Source organism: Neopsephotus bourkii, unplaced genomic scaffold, assembly GCF_033783945.1.
Source record: "Neopsephotus bourkii isolate Nb327-2 ecotype Australia unplaced genomic scaffold, CSIRO-AGI_Nbou_v1 NB_168, whole genome shotgun sequence".
In the NCBI taxonomy this organism is placed as follows: domain Eukaryota; kingdom Metazoa; phylum Chordata; class Aves; order Psittaciformes; family Psittacidae; genus Neopsephotus; species Neopsephotus bourkii.
In genome coordinates, this window is record NW_026900684.1 from 2,734,392 (window position 1) to 2,755,664 (window position 21,273).

Here is a 21,273-nt window from a genome sequence, read left to right on the forward strand (position 1 = left end):
TGTTAGCTTCTGTAAAGCTAATAGAAGAAAGAGAAAGCCAAGACAGACATCAACTTAAGTAAAGCTCTGCATATGGTCACCCTCATATATTTAAATGAAGTGGAAAAAAGCTTTCTTCCACAGCGAAGTCCTTTGTTTTGAAGATTATCAAACACAATGAAGCACAACAGATTTATAGATGCATGAGGAGGTATAGAATCGGAACAAGGCTGTTACTTGGCACCAGGAGCTTTAGTAAATTAGTCAATCTTGTAGCACAGAGAAGTAGGAATCTGCGTATACAAATTTCTTTACATCAAAACCCTTTTCTCTACAGAACTTCGATGAAAGCAGACTTTATCTCCTGAGCAGCTTCTGAAGAAGCCAGAGTTGCTGGAAACATGACGTCATTCATAACAGAGCAAGCCGGTTTTACTCTCTCCACTTAAAGTACAGGCTTGTTTCACTGCACACAGGAAGTGTCTGGATGTCATTTACCAGAAACGTTCACAGAATGGGACATTCCCACTAATACCTTGTAAAACATTACTAATAGCCAAGTCAGTCAGTCTTTAGAAATAAATCCCATCAGTGAGCAACTTCCTTAATTAGGGAAGACTACAAGTATCAGCCAGGAAACATTATGCTGTAACTATTATTACATATAGAAAACTGTTACAAACAAGCATTATTTAGGCAGCTAGGTCTGCACTTCATATTTAAAACCTGTTCTTCTGAACACAGTGGTAGCAATCCTGTCCTAGTGCTGATCATGATTCATTTTTTTCAGGACTAAAAGTAAGGTGGTGACATCCTTGTCTTCCCAACAGAGGGAACTGAAGGTCAATGTAGTCACCAAATTACAAAGTGCAATGAGACATGCCAAAGCCCTAATTTTCTGGCTAATGCCTTTCTGGTTACTGTGCTCTCTGGTTACAGCTGTGAGTGCTCAGCACTTTCCCACCAATCCCCCAGATCTTCAGTCAACCACCAACCAGCCAGATTTCTCGTTTCTGCTCCAGCTCTGCCCTTTCTCACTCCATCTCAGGATACTGAAACAGCTTCCTTGTTCCTTTCCTTCAAACCTTTGCTCCCACCTTTCCTTTTCCTGTGCTATAGCTCATCCCATATCTAGTAGGGATTTTGTGGAGATTTGCCCTTTTGTTTTCTTTTCTTTAGATACTTGGCAACATCAACAGGGAAGCTATTGATTGTGTAAGAAAGAACATATCCCTACTGCCACCTCCAGGCACTGAAGCCTGGCTAGTCCTCACCGCCTATAGCTGTTTGTTAGCATGTCAATTTGGACACAAGAGTTTTTCAGCTTCCAGCCTCTTCTAGATGATTACTGAGTTTCTGCACAGCATGATTTTTTAAAGCTTCTATCTTGGCCAAAGATTTTAGTCACATACAAGGATATGGCATCTGAGATCATTATTTATCATATTCCAGATTTCCTCTCACAAAAGCATAAAAGTGCTGGAGGTATTCAAAGAAAGTTTCCTGAATTTTTGTAACTTCAGTAAATGGTCTTTCCTCAGCCTTATGCAGAGGTAATTGAAATTTTCACATTTTGGGAGAAATGTTGCATGGAAAATCTTACTATAAGCAGGCAAAGGTTTGCAATGTTCCAAACAGCTGTAAATACAGATTTATAATGGGAATTATTTTCACTGCTCTCGTCAGTAATATATAGTTACTGATAGCTCCTCTGTGTGTGGAAGCAGTTCCAATTAAAGTTATTTACTTATCTGTATCTTAACATTTTGTTAAGAACAAAGATAAAAGCTCAGTGTAAAGAAAAATATTCTCCAAGAGCTAAAAATGTGGGCAAGGTTCCTAGTTGAGATTCCCCTGATAAACCCCGATTTGCCTCTGGAGTTGCAACTAAATCAGAATTATGGGGAGTCACTTATGCTGTGCATCTTCCCTAACGTATTTAGTCCAGATTCAGTCTTGCTATGTGCAAGAAATTTAAGGTACTTACTTTGGGCCGTGTGTCAACAACATATATGAAGTCACTTCCTGGATTTGCTTTTCTAATGGCCTGGAGCATCTGTTCATCCTCCAGGCATCGAGCACTAAAGCCAGATAAAGGCTGGCTGCTTCTGCATATGGAAGCCTGTGGAAAACCAGACAAACAACAGAAAAATCAATGTAGCTATTAAGCAGAAATTATTTAGCATCCAGATGCATTTACAAAACCAGCTCATTAGATGTTTGCATAGGTGTTCAGCTACGTGGGAAGGGCGGAATGGTAAAAATGAACTACGTGTTTATAAACTTATTTTTAAAAAGGAAATGAAATATTAAAACAATACAACCCCACTGGCCCAAGTCTAGTCTTGAATCCAAGTTTAAGAGCTATTTTTTTATAGTATTGTCCTAATGTGGAATAACTCCTGCAAGGTGGTCTCTAGAGGATGTGAGGAGTGCAACATTGCAATCACAAGAACACTGATGTAACATAAATAATGAGTCCTTTTGCACTGTCACTCACACTTTACCAGTTATGATACTGGTTACACCCAGCTTACATCAGTGCATGCTTTACTAAACAGCCTGATTCTATGAGTCCAGGAAACAAAACCACGTAACATGCAGTTGTTGGTATACTGATCACTGATGGTGTTATACTTTTAGCACTGCCTCTGGAGAAAGACCTTACTGCAGGGAAAGCGGGTCAGGCAGCCTGACCTCTGGAACACATTTATTAATCAGTGCTGTTGAAGAAGGAAAGAGAGTTTCTCCACAGGTCCATCAGGATCAGACCTTTAGATGAAACTGGGAAAGAAGGAACAGAATGTGAAACAGGTGAGCAGGGAGTTTTTTATTTCTGCTAGGGAGAGGGGAGATAGGTTTGTAAAGAGCAAGGGGCTAATACATGCACTTTCCAAGCACTGAACATAAGCATGAAGAGAATCTGCCTGCTGAAGGTCATGACCCATGCAGATTGCCCTATGGATTATTGATTAATGTGAAAAAGACATGCTTTTTTCCAGACAAGTCTCTGAAGTATCGGTAGTTAGTCAGTAAAACATAGATCTTTAATACAGGAAAGCTAAATTGTGTGAGAGCCTGTTCATACTTTATTCATAGGTTTTGCACACAGATTGTTGGTTATCTAGAGCCTTGCCTGCTGACGTACACATTCCAGCAATTTAATATAAACTTATACCTCCTTTGCATGAAGCAAAAGTACCTTGGGATATGTCCACAACCTGCCAATTTAATAGAAGGAAGATTTTTCTCTCTCCTCCATAGTGTGCCATACACGCATACATACAGGATTAAGGCTAAAGTTAGGGTTGTGAATGAAGGTTAGGATTCAGGAAAGTATGGTCTACAGCCCATTACATTATATCATACTGGAGTCACAAAGGTTTAAGGTGTGTGCAAGCAGCAGCATGAGAGAATGGTTTGTTTGTCAATTTAGGCTTGAGTTTAAGGTTATGTTTAGCCCCAGATGAAGAAACTTTTTCATTCCAATATTGCAAAATTAGAAAGGCAAGATATTCTAGTGACCATTGGATATCATAAGTGGAAATTATTATCCATGATCTTCATTAAGAGATCACCTCCTGCCAACCCAGGCCAAGTGCTTAGGATGAGCATACACATCTGTAAAATTTCTTGTGCTGTTTTTAAGAGTAGGGCAAGAGATGAGGTTGTGTTTACTGCTGCACAGGCTGAACAGATAGTTCCAAAGTTTGATCTTATCATACACAGATCTTGTAAGATGCAGAGAAAGATGCCACACTGTCATTGAATTTGTCAGTACCAAAGAGGAGTGGGAAACTTCTGGATATGAAAGACTGAATGAGTAGCACCTGTCTCTCCTGCATGCAGTAAAGCTCTTCCCAACCTGCTGTTTCCATTGCTGTTCAGTGTCTACCATCACAAATCTTACCCCACTCCTGCCCATTACTGTTAGCTGCAACTCATGCCAAGCTCCAAACTCACAAGGAGATTTTTTTTCTAATGTTCCCAGCCCTTTTCCTACCTCTTTTAATCATAAAGAATCCAGGAGTAAACACAAAACTTCAAATCCTTGTGGTCTGAACCTTAACCTGAACTCCAACTAAGCTCTTTCAGCCATCCTTTTTGGGTCTATTCACAGGTCTTTTCTTGAAAGGCTACCCCTGATTCTCTTAATTGCTACAAGCATAGTTTTTCTCCTCCTAGACTTGCTCTTAGACTGTGGTTACCAGATCCTTCATTGCTCTGTTCTTCTCCCAGTCACTTGCTCAGCTGCCTGCTACTGGCCTTTGCTCTCCTGCCACCCATGTTTCAGGATCTCCTTTACTACTCCACTTCGTTGTGACACAGAGATTGCATATTGTTGTGTTAGCTGGATGATGAAGCTGGGTTTAAATGACTATATGCCTATTAACAAACTAGCCGTTAACTCCAGTGTGTGCCCATATGCACAAACCACACTAACCTGACAACAGTAACCTTTTTGTTTTTGAATAAAATAATCACTGATTTCTTCTTGTGAAATCTTACCAGAAGAATTGTGAAAGCAAACCCAAAATAAGCCAACACTTCAGAGCTGCAAATTCACACTTACATTGTTCTCCTTGCAATAGTAAGAAAGAGCTGGGAAGCGCCTTCGGCTCCGAAATTTAGAGCTCCCCACTATGATGTGTGCAGTTGCAGACTTTGGTACATACACTTCTGTAGGATAGGAATCACAGACCTGTGAAAGAAAGCTCTACTTATTTTTGTTCTACTACATGCAAGTAACATTAGCCATCTCCACAGCAGAATCAAAATAAATAAAATATCCAGGAACTGTAACCTCAGGGAGTATTCCATCATTATTGCATACACATCACTGACTTTTCTCAAAACAGTCTTTTGAAGCTAGAAAGTATTAATTCTAACTTATGAATGGCAAAACTGAAGCAAAAGGGTTGAAGGGCTGTATTTCCAAATGTTAATCCATGCCTCTTTGAGAACAGATAAGCAGAACATACATTCTTAACAGGAAGGATTCATCACCGTGAGCAGCAAGATTGTATTTACAACTGCAGTTTCCTCTGTAGCAGAATTCAGAAGTAAGGATGGGAGGGGGTGAAGGTCTCAAACACCTCTCTGTTGTAATGGGAGGGGACTACAGAGCCAAATTTTCCAGCAAATCTGATGACTAAAAAGACAATGCCAAAAAAAAAAAAAAAAAAAAAAGACTTGGAGAAAAGAAATTAATTGGTATGAAATGAGGATACCGAAAGGCAAGCAGCCCTGACAGTGCCCACCACTTCTGAAAGGAACCCAATCAGCCTGTAAAAAAGTCCAGAAGTTCCTCTGGAGACAAGTGTGACAATAAATGGGGTCCTGGTCTAACTTCCTTTTCCTGAATCTGCCTGTGGCATTCTGGCTGGGGTCAAAAGGATATCCAGTATCTCCCTGGGGCTTTCTGAGATGACTGAAGGAATTAGGATGCCCAGGAAGAAATTAGGTTCTGAGAGTCAGAGATATGGAATGAGAGAGAAAAGGAAGGGCTTGTGGTTACAGATGCTGCTGTGGTGAACTGGGTTTTATTCATGATGCCATTTTTCCTACTCCTTATCTTAAAAGAGGTCAAACATTTTTTCCAGTTGTTTTAACAAAAAGAAAACAAACCCTGATAGCACATTCAGTCTTCTCTGAGAAATTCACAGGCCTTCCTTAACATGGATGTTCTCCAGCAATAGAGCCAATGGAGTGCATGAACAAACTTCCTTCAGAAATACTTTGGTTATTATTTCTTACAATTTATTAACATTCTAGGGACTTCAACTGAACAAGATTGAACTAGGCAGGACAGCAGGCAGCTAGGAAGATAATGACTTGTCAAATGGCTTAAAAATGTGAACAGTCAATCACAGAGGCTTCAAAAGGATTGTGAGAATTGCTAGCGAGGAAAAAATATTGCCAAGTTCACTATCTGAAATATTGTTTTTCTTAAAACGACTGTGTAGTAATTTTACATAACCCTACATGGCAGGAAAAAATTCATTCAGACACATAACATTAGGTATGATTTAAACCTCTGCCCAAGCAGGCAAGCACTAACGTTTAAAACACTGTGGACATGTTTTCTGTGTTAAATGAAGACACATCCTTTCTCGCACACTCTGTGTGTCTTTCTATGTGAAAGGGTGAAAGAACTGCGCCTTACTACCTGTGTACAGCACTGAGCACAATGGAAACCTGCATCTAAGCACTACAGTTATCCACAGCCAGACTGCTGCTTTACTTTACAGAGAGCCTCTATAACAGAAAATCACAACTCACTCCATAGTCTCTGTTTACATCACTAATCTGCCAATAGTTGTTTGGAATACCCATCCGATTATATTCTTCATTGAGGTTCACAAGCTTCCAGCCTTGTTCTCGTTCTTCTTTATCTAATTTTGGATTGAATGAGAAACAATACAGCTCTTCATATTTCACTGGGGGAAAAAAAGCAAACAAACAAAACCAATAAACCACTTCAGATTTCTCATTGTGAAACCACACTTCAAAAACAGAGGTTGGTATTATATTTCATGTACTTCCTTTTAAAACAGTATGCTTTGCTGTACAAAAGCACATATCCTGCAAAGGACAAAGATGCACAGCTACATTCTTCCTCTTCAGGATGAGGACTGACTTTCAGGCCAGTTTCCTTCCCTTACCTGGTCGTGTCAGACGTATCAGAGATATGTAAACATCATGGCAGTCTCGTTCCTGAGGGATGACCAGCTGGATGACCTGGAAGTTCTTGCAGCGAATCAGCAACGGGCAACCAGTAGCAGTGGTGGCCTGCTTCTCAATAGAGGAAATTTGACTGTGAAGAACCTGCAAGGGAATTGAAAATGGTTACACCAAGTGATTCAAATCTTTAGGAAGGAAAATAGTTATTTATGATGATGTGCCAGGGCAGGCACAGTAGCTTCCTGAAACTACTGTTTCAGAAAATCACCAGACTCCTCCTTGTGAACTTTTGTTCCTATCTTCAGCTTCAGGCTTAAGCAGTGCCTGATAATTACCTACAGACAAAGAAGTGTTGCTGTAGTTTTTCAGCTGCTCAAACATTAGCCTGCTCATGCTATCCAAAGCTGTTTGTTTGTTTGTTTGCTTTACTGCAAGCTAGCAGTTGTCAGCAGAAGAACTCTTTTCATCTGTCTGCACAGTGACAAGATGAACTGGTCAGATAAGGCTAAAATGTTGAGGATCCTCATCACCAGAATGGGAGTCCTAATGTAATTTTAAACACTGCATTAGATGAGATGAAACATTACCATAAAAATCGGGAGAGGAATAGTGGGACCAAAAGAGGACAGGGTTAATAATTAGTAAGAAAATTGACAAAGGGTTCATAATTAAGCTACATAAAAAAGCTCTCAAAAATTATAACACCACAGCTATATCTGTATATATATATACATACACATGCAACATATGTTATCAGTCCCTCAAAACAGATAACTCAAAATACTATGCAAAGAAATTGTATGGTATCCCACCCTGCACTATGCCAAAAAAGCCCCAAAAAACTAAACAGCAAAACCACTGATCCAGCACAAGCAGTCAGGGAGAGAGGCAAGAGCCAGCTGAACAATGGCAGCAATTCCCATTCAAAGCATTTCTCTTTCTGTTCTTCCTGGATGATAGAAGCAACACTAGTTCACAGCAGCTGTTCCTCAGTCAGTCACATCTGGTGTACATGTGGTGAAGGTCCTTCTACTCCTTTTACTGTGTTGCAATATCCAGAATCCATGGAAAACTCTCAAAAATTACTAGGCTGAAATTTCCCATGCTATGAAGTTATAAAGACATCCATATGAACTGACTTACTGTGCTTCAACTGTTTTGCAAGGTTTTGTTCAAATTACCATCAATAAAGTGACAAACACCTACAGCTAACTGAAAAGCAAAACCCGAAAGTTCATACCCAGGTTTCTTTCCGAGCTTCAGAATCATTCTCCACAAATATAACATGAGTAGCTGTTAAATACAAGGTTCCCAGGACAGCTTTTCTTGAAGATAAACGATCAAGTAACCGAACATTTTCCACCTATACAAAGAAATTACAGAGAAAAACATTACTATAATTAGGCTATGACATAGCCTGTGATAGTGAGATCTCAACATCCACATTTTGTCCTTTGCAAATGGTGTTTTCAGTACCATGAGTATCAGGGAGTATAACTATATGACAAAATACTGTTATATTGTTATCTATTTCCAGATCTACCTTAATATTAATTTTCTCCCTTTTGTGGTATAAAAAATTCTGTTAGCAGAGACTTCCAAAGAAATTTCTCACTTGAGCTTTTTCATGTTATCTCACCTTATCAAAAGGGCCTGGCCTTCAGCTAACCTCTAGCTTCATGTTGTCCATTCAAGCCATTCCAGAATGATCAGTGATACACAGGAAGCTAAATTAAAACAACAGTAATAGTGGTAGTGATCTTTCTTCAGCAGACCTCACCCAGGCTCCCAGGCAAGTCTCTGCTGATAGTTGAAAAACTGTTCCAGTGTTTGTCGCTGCGCTCCTGTTAGTGCTGACAGCACTGGTCGGACCAGAACTTTTTGCCTTCAGTTACTTTTGAATGGGAATAAAGGACTTCATGTCATTGCTCTGCCTCACTCAACAGGAAATGGGCAAATCTGTCTTTGCTGCACTCCTGACAACAGGCAAGTCCATTACATGTTGTTAACTCTCAAATCACCAGCTTGCTGCTTTTGCACCATCAATATTTGTGTATGGCATATGTCATAGCCATTTATCTAATGCTATATGGCATTTCTGACTGAGAAACTAGAATAAAAGAAATTAACAATTATTAAATTATTAATGTAATACTTGTTGGATATTAAATGGGATAAAACCTGCCTAAAATACTTAACAGTTTGTTACCATGGGTTTGATGCATTTCCTACTACAGCAACTTTAAAGCTAAAATTAGTAATTTTTCCTAAAAACATACCTAACTCAAACAGATGAAACCAAGGAATGCTGATGGTCAATATCATATAACTTGTAATAAATGACTGAAAAAGTTTAATCTGGATTTATAATGTTGGAATTGTATGAGACCACATGCTTTACAGGCAAGCAGTAGCACAGATCTATGCAGCCTGCCCACTGCTACAAAAGATCTTCAACCCACTAGCTAATCTTCTCTATATCCTCTTTTCAATTCTTCACTCAAGACTTACTATTTCTTTCATACACCCAGTCATTTTCAGAACTTGTGACTGGTAACTGTTGAAGAGATATGTCCTCATTAAAATCAAAGGGACTAGTCTTGTGTTTGAAGTACAGAAACTGACTTAAATGGTGCTCTGACAAAATAGGAGAAAAAAAAAGATAATAAATTTAAAGAAGACCTTATCACTTTTGCATTAAAATAAATGTAATTTTGCACTAATTTCCTGAAAATCAGAATTAGGTGCAACAAATACAAAGAAAAAAAGAAAATCATCAGTAAAATCAATTTGGTTTTTTTTTAAGTGCCAGAGAGTCCAGATCAGATTGACAGGAACTTTCTAAAATACTCTAAGAGATGGGATGTAGCAATGTATTCTCAAAATTTTTCAGAAATAGTTCCGCTGAAATAACACCAGAAACCAAATGATGCCATCACCTGAGAATTACATGTTTACAATGTGTATTCCAAATGCATTACACTATTTTAAAAACAGGAATAAAAAAAAAATCCTTAAAACCAAAATAAGCCATTTTGGTAGCAAAATGCTTAAAATCAAGCAATTAGTAAAACTAAGTCTTCTCCCTCAAGACCAGTTATAATCTGTTTTAAACAAAATAAATAGCTAGAAAGCATGGATGAAGTCTTTTCCCAGGACCATCTACTTCAGAGGTCATGTATTGGGGTGAGGAGGAATGGAAGAAACACAGCATTAACCCAGTAAGGATTCAGTAGTAGGCAAAAGAAGAGATACAAAAGAGCAGGGATGATACAAAGGAAAGACATAGGCAGTGCCCATCTAAAACCCACAAATAACAACAATAAATATGATGCTTGTCTGTACAAAAAACATACCTAGACTGTTGTCCAGGCAATAAGGACTCTGTGGTACAGAGCACTGATCTTGTGCAAGGCAGTCATCACTCCCACCCTACAAGCTGAAGTAATTAGCAAAGCAGACATCCACACAGCAGAGCAGGGCTGAAGGATGGATTTACAGGCTTCTTCATCCCACCTGTTCTCCACTCATCAATCAGAGCCCCATGACTGAATAATACTAACAAACAAAGCCCTTGGTTGGTTGTTTTTTAATACAGAGCTACAAATAAAATACAGGTTGGATCTGTATAATTAGGAACAGTTGTAATAACAACTGTGCAGTCAGTCATGTTTCATTAAAACAAATACAGTGGCTGCACCAGGTGAGATCAAAGATTCACCTGCCCCTGCAATTTATCTCTCAGAGCCAGCAATTGCAGTTGCTGAGGGAAGAGCATAAGAGGCAAGCATGTGCTGGTTCTCCCTTAGGATGTTATCACAGCTTTTAAAAAGCAGCAGCTCCTGGAGCTTCCTAAGCTGAGGTCATCGTTTTTTCTTTGTTTCTTATTTTTTAATCAGTTATTACTGATAGACCTGCATGTCTTGCACTACGATACTTAAATTTCTTCAAGAGCCTTCGATAAAGGACATGCTCAGATGAGTTTTGGAAGACCAGCTAGCTTCTATCAAATGGAGTGCCTTTGTTCATATGTTGTTACTTTTTCAAAGAAATGTTAGAGATTCTGGGTTCCTCTATGAAAGCTATGCCAATTCTTCCCCTTTCTATCATACTTACCCATAAATATAATGATTTAGAAGGAGACCTAGGAAGTGTTGCATCTTATACCAGTTACTCAGATTAGGTTTCATATTACTACCTCAATTTTTTTTTCCAACAAGGAAGCTTGTAAACATTACACCATCATTCCTGGCTTGAGAGTTTTGTAATTCAGTTCTTTTAACTTCATGGATACAGTCTGGTCCTGGTATTTTTTTACTATTCATCGTTGCCAGTTTCTTCTGAAACCTCTTCTTATAACACTTTTATTGGTGACAAATCTCCTGATGTGTTCTTGACAGAGAAATATGCCAGAATGGGCATGTCCCTAAATACCTTCCCTGCTTTATTCATTGATTAGTCCTGTAGAGTTTCTGTTAGGATTTTACTTGCTTAAAGACATCTTGAAAATGGCTTTACTAGTAGTTTTTGCCAAGTTGTTCTTAAAAATCTTATTTTGTTTATATATTTACTTTGTTCTTAAAAAGCTTTACTTTGTTTATATATTTAGCTTGTTTATGCTGTATTTTCCTCATTTAGGCACAACTTCAACTTGAAGAAAGCCCTTTTGCTTCTAATAAAAGAAGTCCTTTTAATAAGAGGCATCCTCTTCCTCATTTACCCTGCTGTTCAGCTATGAAAAGCTTTTTTTGTCTTTTAAAGCCTTTTTCTGGAAGTTGGCTTGCAGTGAGCTCCCATGTTTAAACAATTTTTATTACTCCTGTAAACATTTTAAATTTTGGCTCTCTTTCTTTTTAAACAGTTCTCATATTGTCATGTAGTTTCCTCTTTGAAGTTAAACATTGCCATGGGAGATCCCCCCCCCCCTTTTTTTTTGCAGTATACTCCTTCTAAATGCGTTAGTTATTGTTACACAGAGGTTCTAGGGTTCTAGCTGTATTTTGAACCAGGTCTTCCTGTCACTAAGACCAGGTCCTAGAGTTATTTAGAATTACTTAGAATTTCCTTCTTTTTTGTCAAGATAAACAAATACCCTCCATATAAGCAATTATTTAAATTCCTAACATTTTACTCAGAATCACCCTGCTCCTAGCCCATTTACTCAATCTCAGCTTGGTAAATGACATCTCTCACTGTTATTGCATTTCTGTCTTCATGTCCTGTTTGATCTTGTTAGGTTGTCACAGGAAATGCCACTATTTAGGTAGGAGAGTCAGTAGTACAATCCCAACACTGTACTCCAGTCATGTGCTGCTACAGTTCTGTTTTTCATATTTAATCTTGTGATTTCAATCTGCAGGGACTGTTTGCTTTTGTGATGTAGCCAATTTATAAGATTTTACTCTGTTTACTTCAAGACAAAAAAATCTGCTCTTTGACAGCCATGACTTCACCTGTCTTTCCCATGTAATTTGTCACTATGTGCCTGTCACATTGATTATTCTTCTTCTACTAAGTTTCTAATATTCCTGTTGCATCAGCAATCTCATTTATAACCAGTAACTTCAGTTTCAACATTTTTTTCCAGACTTCCTGTATTTGTACTGAACACACACATAGTTGATCCAACTATGTTTATTTGCTCTAGTTAAATTGAACTCCTGGTAATTTCTATTTAATTAAGAAAATAGGATTCTTCATATACTGACAATTTTTTGTGCCACAGCACAGTGTCCACAATAACATACATTTTCTGCATTCTAGCAAAGGCTTCTCGGTTTTTCAGTACTTCAGTGTGGGTAAGTATAGCTCAGAATGAGCTCTCCTGCAGGTTCAACAAGGAACCAGTACTGTTTGTGAGATGATGCAACAAGTGGAATTTTTAGGTAGCCCTTATTTCTGCTGACCTCAGAGAGTACCGTAAGGGTCAGTTAAAATTAGTGACAATCTCAAAATTTGGCTCAAGAAAAGTTAGCATGACTCATTGCTTAATCTTGCCTATATCTGAATGACATATGTCCACCTGTGACTGTAGTATGGGAAAAATAACGCAGGTTTACTAATAACTTGTATGATGAACCACCTGATCATATCTAACATCCAGAAGGGATTTCCTTTTTCCAAAGGGAAAAGGAATTGCTTAAAACTAAACTCTACCTGTATTCAAATCTACAGTTCTGATTTCATTCATTGCAGGGGGATTGGACTAGATGACCTTTGAAGGTCTGTTCCAACCTAAACTATTCTGATTCTATGATTTATACTAAGTGCCGTAAAGTGCCTTCAGGAGCAGTAAGGGACTCTAAGCTCTTAAGAGCTTGTTCTAAAAACTCTGCAATAACCTCCTGCATAGATTACAAAGTTTTCATCTGAGCTCCATCTATGTTTCTTCTGCCTCATTTCCAGCTACTTAGATTTCTGAAAAAGCAGTATATTTCACCCATGGTCAGGGGAAGAAAAGAGTACAGCAGAGCTAGCCTAATCTTAGATTACATTCTGCTGATCAAAGGATTGAGATGAGCTCCCTTCTTCTCCACCTTCCCAATCAGGAAAAGAAAGCCAAGTCAAAAAGTGTCTTTAAATGGTCTAGAGGGAATAAGAATACGTTCATTTCCACAAGAGAGGAACACTACATTGCAGTAGTGCTTTGGAAGAAGCTGAGTTTTTCTATCTAAAAAGTAGCAGCATGCTGAGAAATCATTTATAGTAAAAACAAAAGAAAAAAAAATGAGAAAGACACTACCATAATTCATCTCATACTTTTTCTCCAAAAAGTGCTCAATTTTCTCACAAAAACTAGTGTAAACTATTGGAGAAGCTAAGAAATCATGTATGTACTGACACACCAGAAAGAAGCCTACGGGGCAAGGACAAGTGCTTTGCCCAAAACAAACAGCTGGTGGGAGAGACCGGGACAGAAAATATCAGGTAAAGAGTAAAAAAGAGCAAAGCCAGCCTGGAAAGCTGAAAGCTGGAAGAGCTCAAAGGGCAGAAAAGAAAGCATTAACCAAGCCAGTCTGGAGAGTGGCATCTAAGTAAAAACTTCAGTAATTTATTTGAAGCTGTTGCCCTGTCATTTATTTTTGCCTGATGACTGTTGTTGTCTAGGCTTAAAGAAAATGCTGCCAAGAGATTTATTTCAATGATTACAGCCCCTTACATGGGGATAAAAAAGTTGGCCAGAAACTCCATTTTCAATGCAACACAGATGACAGAAAAAAGGAGGCAAAAATAGAAGTTAAAGGGAATACAGATTAAGACCAGATGGAAGGCACTTTTTACTCAGAGAATGAACATGAAAAATGACTTATGAACAAGGTTGCCAGGGGGTCATTCAAGAAAAAAATGTCATATTAGGAAAAAGCATGGGTCAAAGATTTATGCAGGCACAATTCTCACCAGTTTCAATGGGACTCCCACCTAAGGAAGAAAGGCAAAGATACAACCTTGAAAGTGTTCAGAAAAACTGATGTGCCAAAATGTTATTCCTAAAAATACCCATGTACCTTAAATTGTTTTCGTTTTTAGCATAGATTACTTCTTGAATGTCCTCTGACTGCATGGCCTATTTTCAAATGCTTCTTGAATATGCGACCTTAATTCTTACCTCTTTAAGATGTTTCAGAATCTCCAAATGTACGGCAATACTGTAAAAAAATGCAGAAGTTACTGCTACTTTTTCATGCTGTTCATGACTCCACATGGGAAAGCTCTAAGATAATGCAGTATCAGTTCTGACTGTGGACTCAGGTTTGACTAGGGAAGTGAGAGAGAAGCAAAGCTGTAGAGCAGATTGGTCATGCTAGGAAAAATCATGCATTGGAGCAAAACCTCAGTCCCACCCCTCTCCACATCATTTTGCTTGCTGACACAATGACACTGTGTACAGTGTGAAGATGCTATCTGATACAAAATGGTCTCTACTGTGGGATTTTCAAGTAAAATGAAAATCTGAATTAGGGAAAAACAGCTCAAGGATTTTTAGTCTGACTACATAGGTTTTTTTCTATGTGTTTGCTGCCTGTGTATTAGCTAACCTGAAAAAGAAGACAACACTTGAAACTGCCAAGTTCTGCTGTGGTGATCACTGAGATGGCCATTACAATTATCACTGTGCACCTGGAAGGAGAAAACCTATCTGGCAGCCAAGAACAAAATAGCTTTGCTCCCATGTATCACCAAGTTCTCTCCACTCCTTCAGGAGGAACTGTTATCAATTCCTCTAGTTGCTTATCACAAAAAAAGAGGGAAGATAGGTCAGAAAATTCTCTCAGCCAGGAGAAAGGTACTAATTAAAGGTAATCAGGGAACGTCCAGCTCAGGCCACATGTTCAGGAGCTTCTCCATCATTCATCTGGTTAAAATTTGTTGCTCTACAACAAAAGACTACCAAAGCAAGTTCCAGACAAAAATGGATCACATACCATGGCATCGGACTGTACAAAGGAGTTTCACTGATTCTTCAAGGGTAAAGAAAGACCACTTTCACAACAGTCTTTGCTGCTCAAAAGATTGACCCAAAGGAATGGGGCCTGGCCCTGGTTACACATGTGGACATATGTGAGTGAAAGCAAAAAGAAACTGAATCCTGGGAATTAGTGACAGGACTCTGACCGGCTTCAGCACTGCAGGCACGCAAAAGCTAAGGGAAGAGCTTGTGCAAGCCAAATGCTTGAGCTTAATGAGAAAAAAGGAGCACAGCTGGTATGGTTTGAGGCCAAGTGGAATATGTGAGATTTCTTCACCCTGGTTGACCTCAGCTATTCATGTGTTCAGCATAATTCCTGAGGGTGAAAAAATACAACATGCAAAAGACCAAATGCTATTACATTATTTCTTTTTCACACAAAGATAGTATAGCATTGTACTTGTTAAACAAAAGATAAAATAAGTGATCTTTTTGTAAAACTTGGAACGAGTAAAAGAAAACTGAATTGCCAGCTGATGCTGCCATGTAATGTGGCTTCTATTCTATTTCATAAGAATCATGAAAACTGTAGCTGATCCATGTAACTTTTTTATGTTTCCATCTCTGAAAAGTTATCCCAAGTGCAGTAAAATACTGAACAATCAGTCTGTTACACAGAGTTGGATGGGTGCATATGTCAAAAGAATCAAGCCAAAAATAGCAAAATCATTACATTTAAGCAAAGAAAACTTAAGCTCTGAATTGTAAAATGTTTTCTCAGGACAAATGTGACAGGATGGGGGAAATAATCAAGAAAAATCTAAACAAGTCAAGTTTACTAAAGGACTAAAGTGAAATGGGAATACTGGAAAAGAGCTGAAAAAAATTATGAGAAATCACTCATAATGTTAGCAAGACAGTGAACATATTACCTAACAATTTGGCTTAAGAAACCCCTATTTTCTGATAAGACCTATAAAAACTGGGAGCTCAGTACCATATTATCAGATATAGCTGAGTAGCTGTTGTATAGCAGATGTAGTGAACAGTAACCTATTACTATTTAGTAATTACTATTACCTGTAAAGTGTATTTAGCGTTGCAATATGGTGTCAGCACTGTAACACAAACCTCATCCATAATATGTTTTCTCTTTCAGTCTATATCGGATTTATTTATCTAGAAATGGAGAAGAAAACAACTGAGTAATTTCCTAATTTTTTGTGTGTTCTATTAAAAATCATACCCAACAGCTTTAATTTAGGGGAAAAAAAGCGCTTCCTCAAGTTAGTAAGTCTTACTTCATTTGCCAAAAGTGTTTAGATTTAGTACTGAAAACATACAGAGAATTGTATTGCTCACAGCAGTAAACTGGAATAGGGAGAAAGAATTCTGTGTGCAGTCAAAGGGCACGGAAAAGAATTGTAACTTTAAATTTCTCCACTTGACACAGGTTTTTCTGTTGCACTTTCAAAATCATGCCCTGTTCAGCAGTCTGTTTTAGAGCAGCAGTAACCATGCCGTTTCAGCTGTGCAAGCCACAAAAGACTTGCATTAAAGGATTTGTAGGACTCCCTTTTCTCATGGTAGAGATCCGTCTTTCTCAGCAGAGTACACCAGGAAATGTCAGTTTTCTGTTGCAAATAGATTGTTCCTTTAGCTTACAGGCACTGATACATCAAATAACACCACTCAAGTTCATTAACAGCAGGCTGAGAGATTGCAACCTTGACCACTCCAAAGCCAAACTTCCCAAATCCTCCACACCAAACTCAGTCTCCTATTATGCATGAACAGAACTCAAAGAGTACCCTGGAAACATGCTGTCTTAATGATTTTCAGTACCATTTTGAAATGCAACAAGTTTTAGAGTTACTAGTTCACACAACAGATGACAAGACAGCAAATTAAAGTATGTGGCTATCCATGGATTTTAGAACTTGTTTTATGACTTCATCCAGCTGCCTCTTTACTGAGGGTAATATTATTAAAAATAAGAAAGTCTGGCATAGAAAATTCAAAGGAGGTTGGCGAATTCCAGGATTAGGAAAATATTTTTATTATTATGAACTTAGCAATGTAAATCTAAAAGGAATAAATACTAAACTAGAAATCTAAAGACAAGCTACCTTTCCAATTAATACAATGAGTACACAGATCTTACAAGGGAGAAAGTGCCTTCCCACTCACACAATACGGGAAAAGTAAGGCATTTGGAGAAACTCTTGATTAAAAAAAAACCAAAGCAAACCAAACCAAAACACTACAATCGAATCAGAAATAAAGTGCATATTGGAAATAAGTATATGTATGAAAATCAAGTTTCAAAAGCAAAAAAGCTTTCAGAATAGAAGGGCCCTAATGCTAAGGGGAATATAAATAAAGGACAAAAACCATAAAAGACAAAATGTTAGATCCTAAGTTTTTTCAAGACAGTGGAATTCTTTCAGTGCCTTAAATGGCCTTTGGATTAGGACCACTGGCTCAATCAGTGTTCATGCTTCAGGACATAAATTTGGAAGCATCTTACCAGATGGATCATGCTTTCCCTCATTTCCCTTTACATTGCCTATTAGTATTCTGAATCAGATGGTTTGGTTACAAAGTTAGAAGCAGCACCAGCCTGATCTAGTCAAACAAGTTCTGTGGTCACCTGGCAAGTCAGTCACCTCACAAAGGTCAGTATGCTCCTGAGCTTACTGTAGATTAGATAGAACCAGTAAACACTGAATTAGCTATTATTTAAATGGTGAACTATCCTACGGACACAGGCACAGAGTTTTGAGACAATGAATATATTACATATTTTAACAGCTTTACCTGTTTCAAATGACACTTCCAATAGGATAACCAAAGATTAAGAAGAGAGATGGATGAAAAGAACCAAAAGCAATTTTCTCTCTCTTTTTATTTTTTTAAGTATATTAATATATCAGTAGGAGAATGCAACTCACAGAAGTAAGAAAACAGAACTAAGAATAGTGAACAGATGCAGTTGGTTATTACAGCACAAAATGAAGAAGGTATTGATACCATCTAAGTTTCAGTAGCTTATTTAGGTAACTGAATTAGAAGCTTATGCACACGAAGAATAAATGTTAAATGGAGACTGTGAATCTAGTCTAATAGGATTCTGGAAGTTTCCTTGACTACATCTGTGGAGCCTCTGTTCTTAAATTATATACCTAATGCTAAATAGTAAAAATCTCACCCTGTAAGTAGTGATGCCCAAAAGGAAAAAACAAACAGAAGGAAAAACAATGCAAACTTCACCCAAATAAACAGAAATGCGACATTTCGGCTGCAACTGCACTCCAAATTTTTAGTTCTAATCTTCTGTAACAAACAAGTTACTTGAAAAAACACAGTGGCATCCTGTCACTTAGAAAATATTTCATTATGTTGCCCATAGAAAAACTGCAACCTACTTCAACAAAATGGGATTTTTATGCATCCTGTAGTAGTTTTATCTGTGCCACCAACTCCAAGCTCAAAGACAAGGGAGAAAAGTGTGATCGCTTTGTGATATTTTGAGATCCCAGCAACAGGATGTAGGGTTTTGTCTACTGCCTCAGCAGAGTAACGCTTTTGGGCCAAACACATCTGTAATACAGATTTTGCATAGAAGTTAGGGAAAGTGAGTAGCACTGAAGACTTCACGACTGTGGTGTGCTCCTGTGTAGAACCTGCAAAGGTTGGTTTGGCTCCTTGCCCTTAGCAGTGTGCATCTGGTGCTTGTGTGGCAAATAGAAATAGCCAAAGCCTTGATCACTCTGGCATAGTTTTTTTCTTACCCCTCCAGAATCATAGAATCACAGAACAGTTAGGGTTGGAAAGGACCTTAAAGATCATCTAGTTCCAACCACCCTGCCATGGGCATGGACACCTTCCACTAGACTACCATTTGACAATTCCCATTGAATTGTACTTTGACAGCCCCCTCCCGAGAACTGGTACCCTGAAAACCCTGAGCACCCTGAAGCTCAGAAGTGAGACTTCTGATTTCAAGCTCTAGAAAAGGGAGTTTTGTGGGGAGAAAAAGAAAAGCTGACCTATGACAGTCCCCAAATCTCCAATTCCACTGCTGACTTGGAGGAAGGACACTTCTCAGATCCTCAGTAATCTCCTGGGTAGACAGCCAGGGAAAACAGGCAAATTTTAATCAGAACCCTGCTGATGCTTTCACAGAACTTCAGCAGAACAGCAATAGCCTTCTGTGGCTCATTTTAGTCTGGTAAATAAGAGCATGTCCATTTAAAACTCCTTAATTGAAAAGTTCCTGGTAAAGAAAAATAAAATTACAAGAGATGAAGAACAGAAAGAAGATGGAGTCCAACAGAAACACTCCAAAAGAAGGAAAACAGCAGCACTACAACCTGATAAGCCTGGGAGAAAGAAATAAAACATCCCCATAAGTGAACAAGAAAAAGGAAATTCTGCTCAATGAATAAAGCAGCAGCCAAAATCTTCTAGTATAACAAGCAAAGTCTGTTATTCACATGTATACCAGTGGGAATGAGCCAAACAAAACCCATGATGTGGGAAAGGAGGAAATCCAACACCCAACAAGCAATTCTGGCTGTGTGACTCTCTGAAATTACACTGCAGTATTTCTTTTTAGCAGGAGTTAGCTTAATTTCACTAATAATGAAATAACCTTGAAACCCACCCAAATCAAAGACAGCTCTGGATCTCCTAGTCCCCAGAAGGCATACTATGTGACTTCAGTGATAAAGATAATAAGAAAACTCAGGCTGAGATGGCCAATTCCAAGCTGGATTCTAGGACAGTCAGGTTACCTAGGAAAATATGAGCTATGAGTGAGGTAAGTTGCAGATATTGTTTGGATTTGTGGTCCCTACCATAATTTGTGGTCCCTACTATAAACAGGCTGTGGTTCTGGTGTCCAGTCAAATACAGCTAAAGTTTTAAAGTCCACAATTCTCTGAGATGGGTTAGGAAAAAAAGTAACTTTGAGTTGTAATTTAATTAAAAAGGTATTGTGAATGCACAATAACCATGATTTGCATGACCTCTTGACCATTTTCTGACCAAATATTTTGAGAATAATAGCTGTTACCAGATTTTGTTTAAATCTCAACTCACTCTAATAAGCAGATCTTTTGATGACTCCAGTTCAAAATAAATATTTTTGGAGCAAATTCCAAACTGAGATTTTAAATCCAATCCCACATCACCTAGATATTTTCTGCAGTTCCTATTTTAATTTTATCTGACTCCAGGATGAATGCCAAACCACAGCATGATTTTTGGCATAGTACATTGCAAAGCTCATTTGTATTAAATTTATCATTTGTGCTCGAAGTTCCACAGCACAAAGTTGGAATAAATGGAACCCAAAGAAAACTAAGCAGCATTCTAAATAGGGAAGCTCCCTTGCCAAGAGAAAAAGAATTCATAATGCACAAAATCAGAGTCAAAAGTGTCCAGAATCAGTGTTGATTTCAATGCATTACTTTGAGTATAAGCAGTCAAGTAGAATGATGTGTCTGAAATCATTAAACGTCACTGGCCCCAGAACATGTTAAACATTTCCTAACCATGATGTAAAGTGACCAAGTTTGCCGAAGCCACCAAGCTGTGTGGTTCGGTTGATACGCTGGAGGGAAGGAATGCCATCCAGAGGGACCTTGACACGCTTGTGAAGTGGGCTGATGCCAACCTTATGAAGTTTAACCATGACAAGTGCAAGGTCCTACACCTGGGTTGGAGCAATCCCAGGCACAGCTACAGGCTGGGCAGAGAAGAGATTCAGAGCAGCCCTGTGGAGAAGGACTTGGGGGTGCTGGGCAATGAGAAAATGAACATGAGCCAGCAGTGTGTGCTTGCGGCCCAGAAAGCCAACCGTATCCTGGGCTGCATCAAAAGGAGTGTGACCAGCAGGTCAAAGGAGGTGATCCTGCCCCTCTGCTCTGCTCTCATGAGACCTCACCTGGAGTACTGTGTGCAGTTCTGGTGTCCTCAACATAAAAAGGACATGGATCTGTTGGAACAAGTCCAGAGGAGGGCCATGAGGATGATCAGGGGACTGGAGTACCTCCCATATGAAGACAGGCTGGGAAACCTGGGGCTGTTCAGCCTGGAGAAGAGAAGGCTGCGTGAAGACCTCATAGCAGCCTTCCAGTATCTGAAGGGGGCCTATAGGGATGCTAGGGAGGGACTCTTCATTAGGGACTGTAGTG

General features: G+C 38.7%; 1 protein-coding gene and 1 long non-coding RNA gene across 4 annotated transcripts in view; one reads left to right on the top strand and one right to left on the bottom strand.

Moving 5' to 3' along the window:
• LOC133221866 (uncharacterized) overlaps positions 1 to 21,273 on the top strand; it is a 120,322-nt gene that overhangs the window by 16,963 nt on the left and 82,086 nt on the right. The gene's annotated exons all lie outside the window — the stretch shown is intronic.
• Positions 1 to 21,273, bottom strand: part of MTMR7 (myotubularin related protein 7) — a 43,476-nt gene that overhangs the window by 16,706 nt on the left and 5,497 nt on the right. For 2 of the 3 annotated variants that reach the window (XM_061370918.1, XM_061370900.1), the window contains exons 2-6: positions 7,904 to 8,026; positions 6,645 to 6,807; positions 6,262 to 6,419; positions 4,553 to 4,681; positions 1,967 to 2,101 (exon numbers count right to left, since the gene is read on the bottom strand). In XM_061370918.1, the coding sequence (XP_061226902.1) occupies positions 1,967 to 2,101; positions 4,553 to 4,681; positions 6,262 to 6,419; positions 6,645 to 6,807; positions 7,904 to 8,026 (708 nt within the window). Of the gene's footprint in view, positions 1 to 1,966; positions 2,102 to 4,552; positions 4,682 to 6,261; positions 6,420 to 6,644; positions 6,808 to 7,903; positions 8,027 to 17,600; positions 17,640 to 21,273 lie in introns of those variants that run through there. The other variant, XM_061370910.1, reaches the window with a different exon arrangement.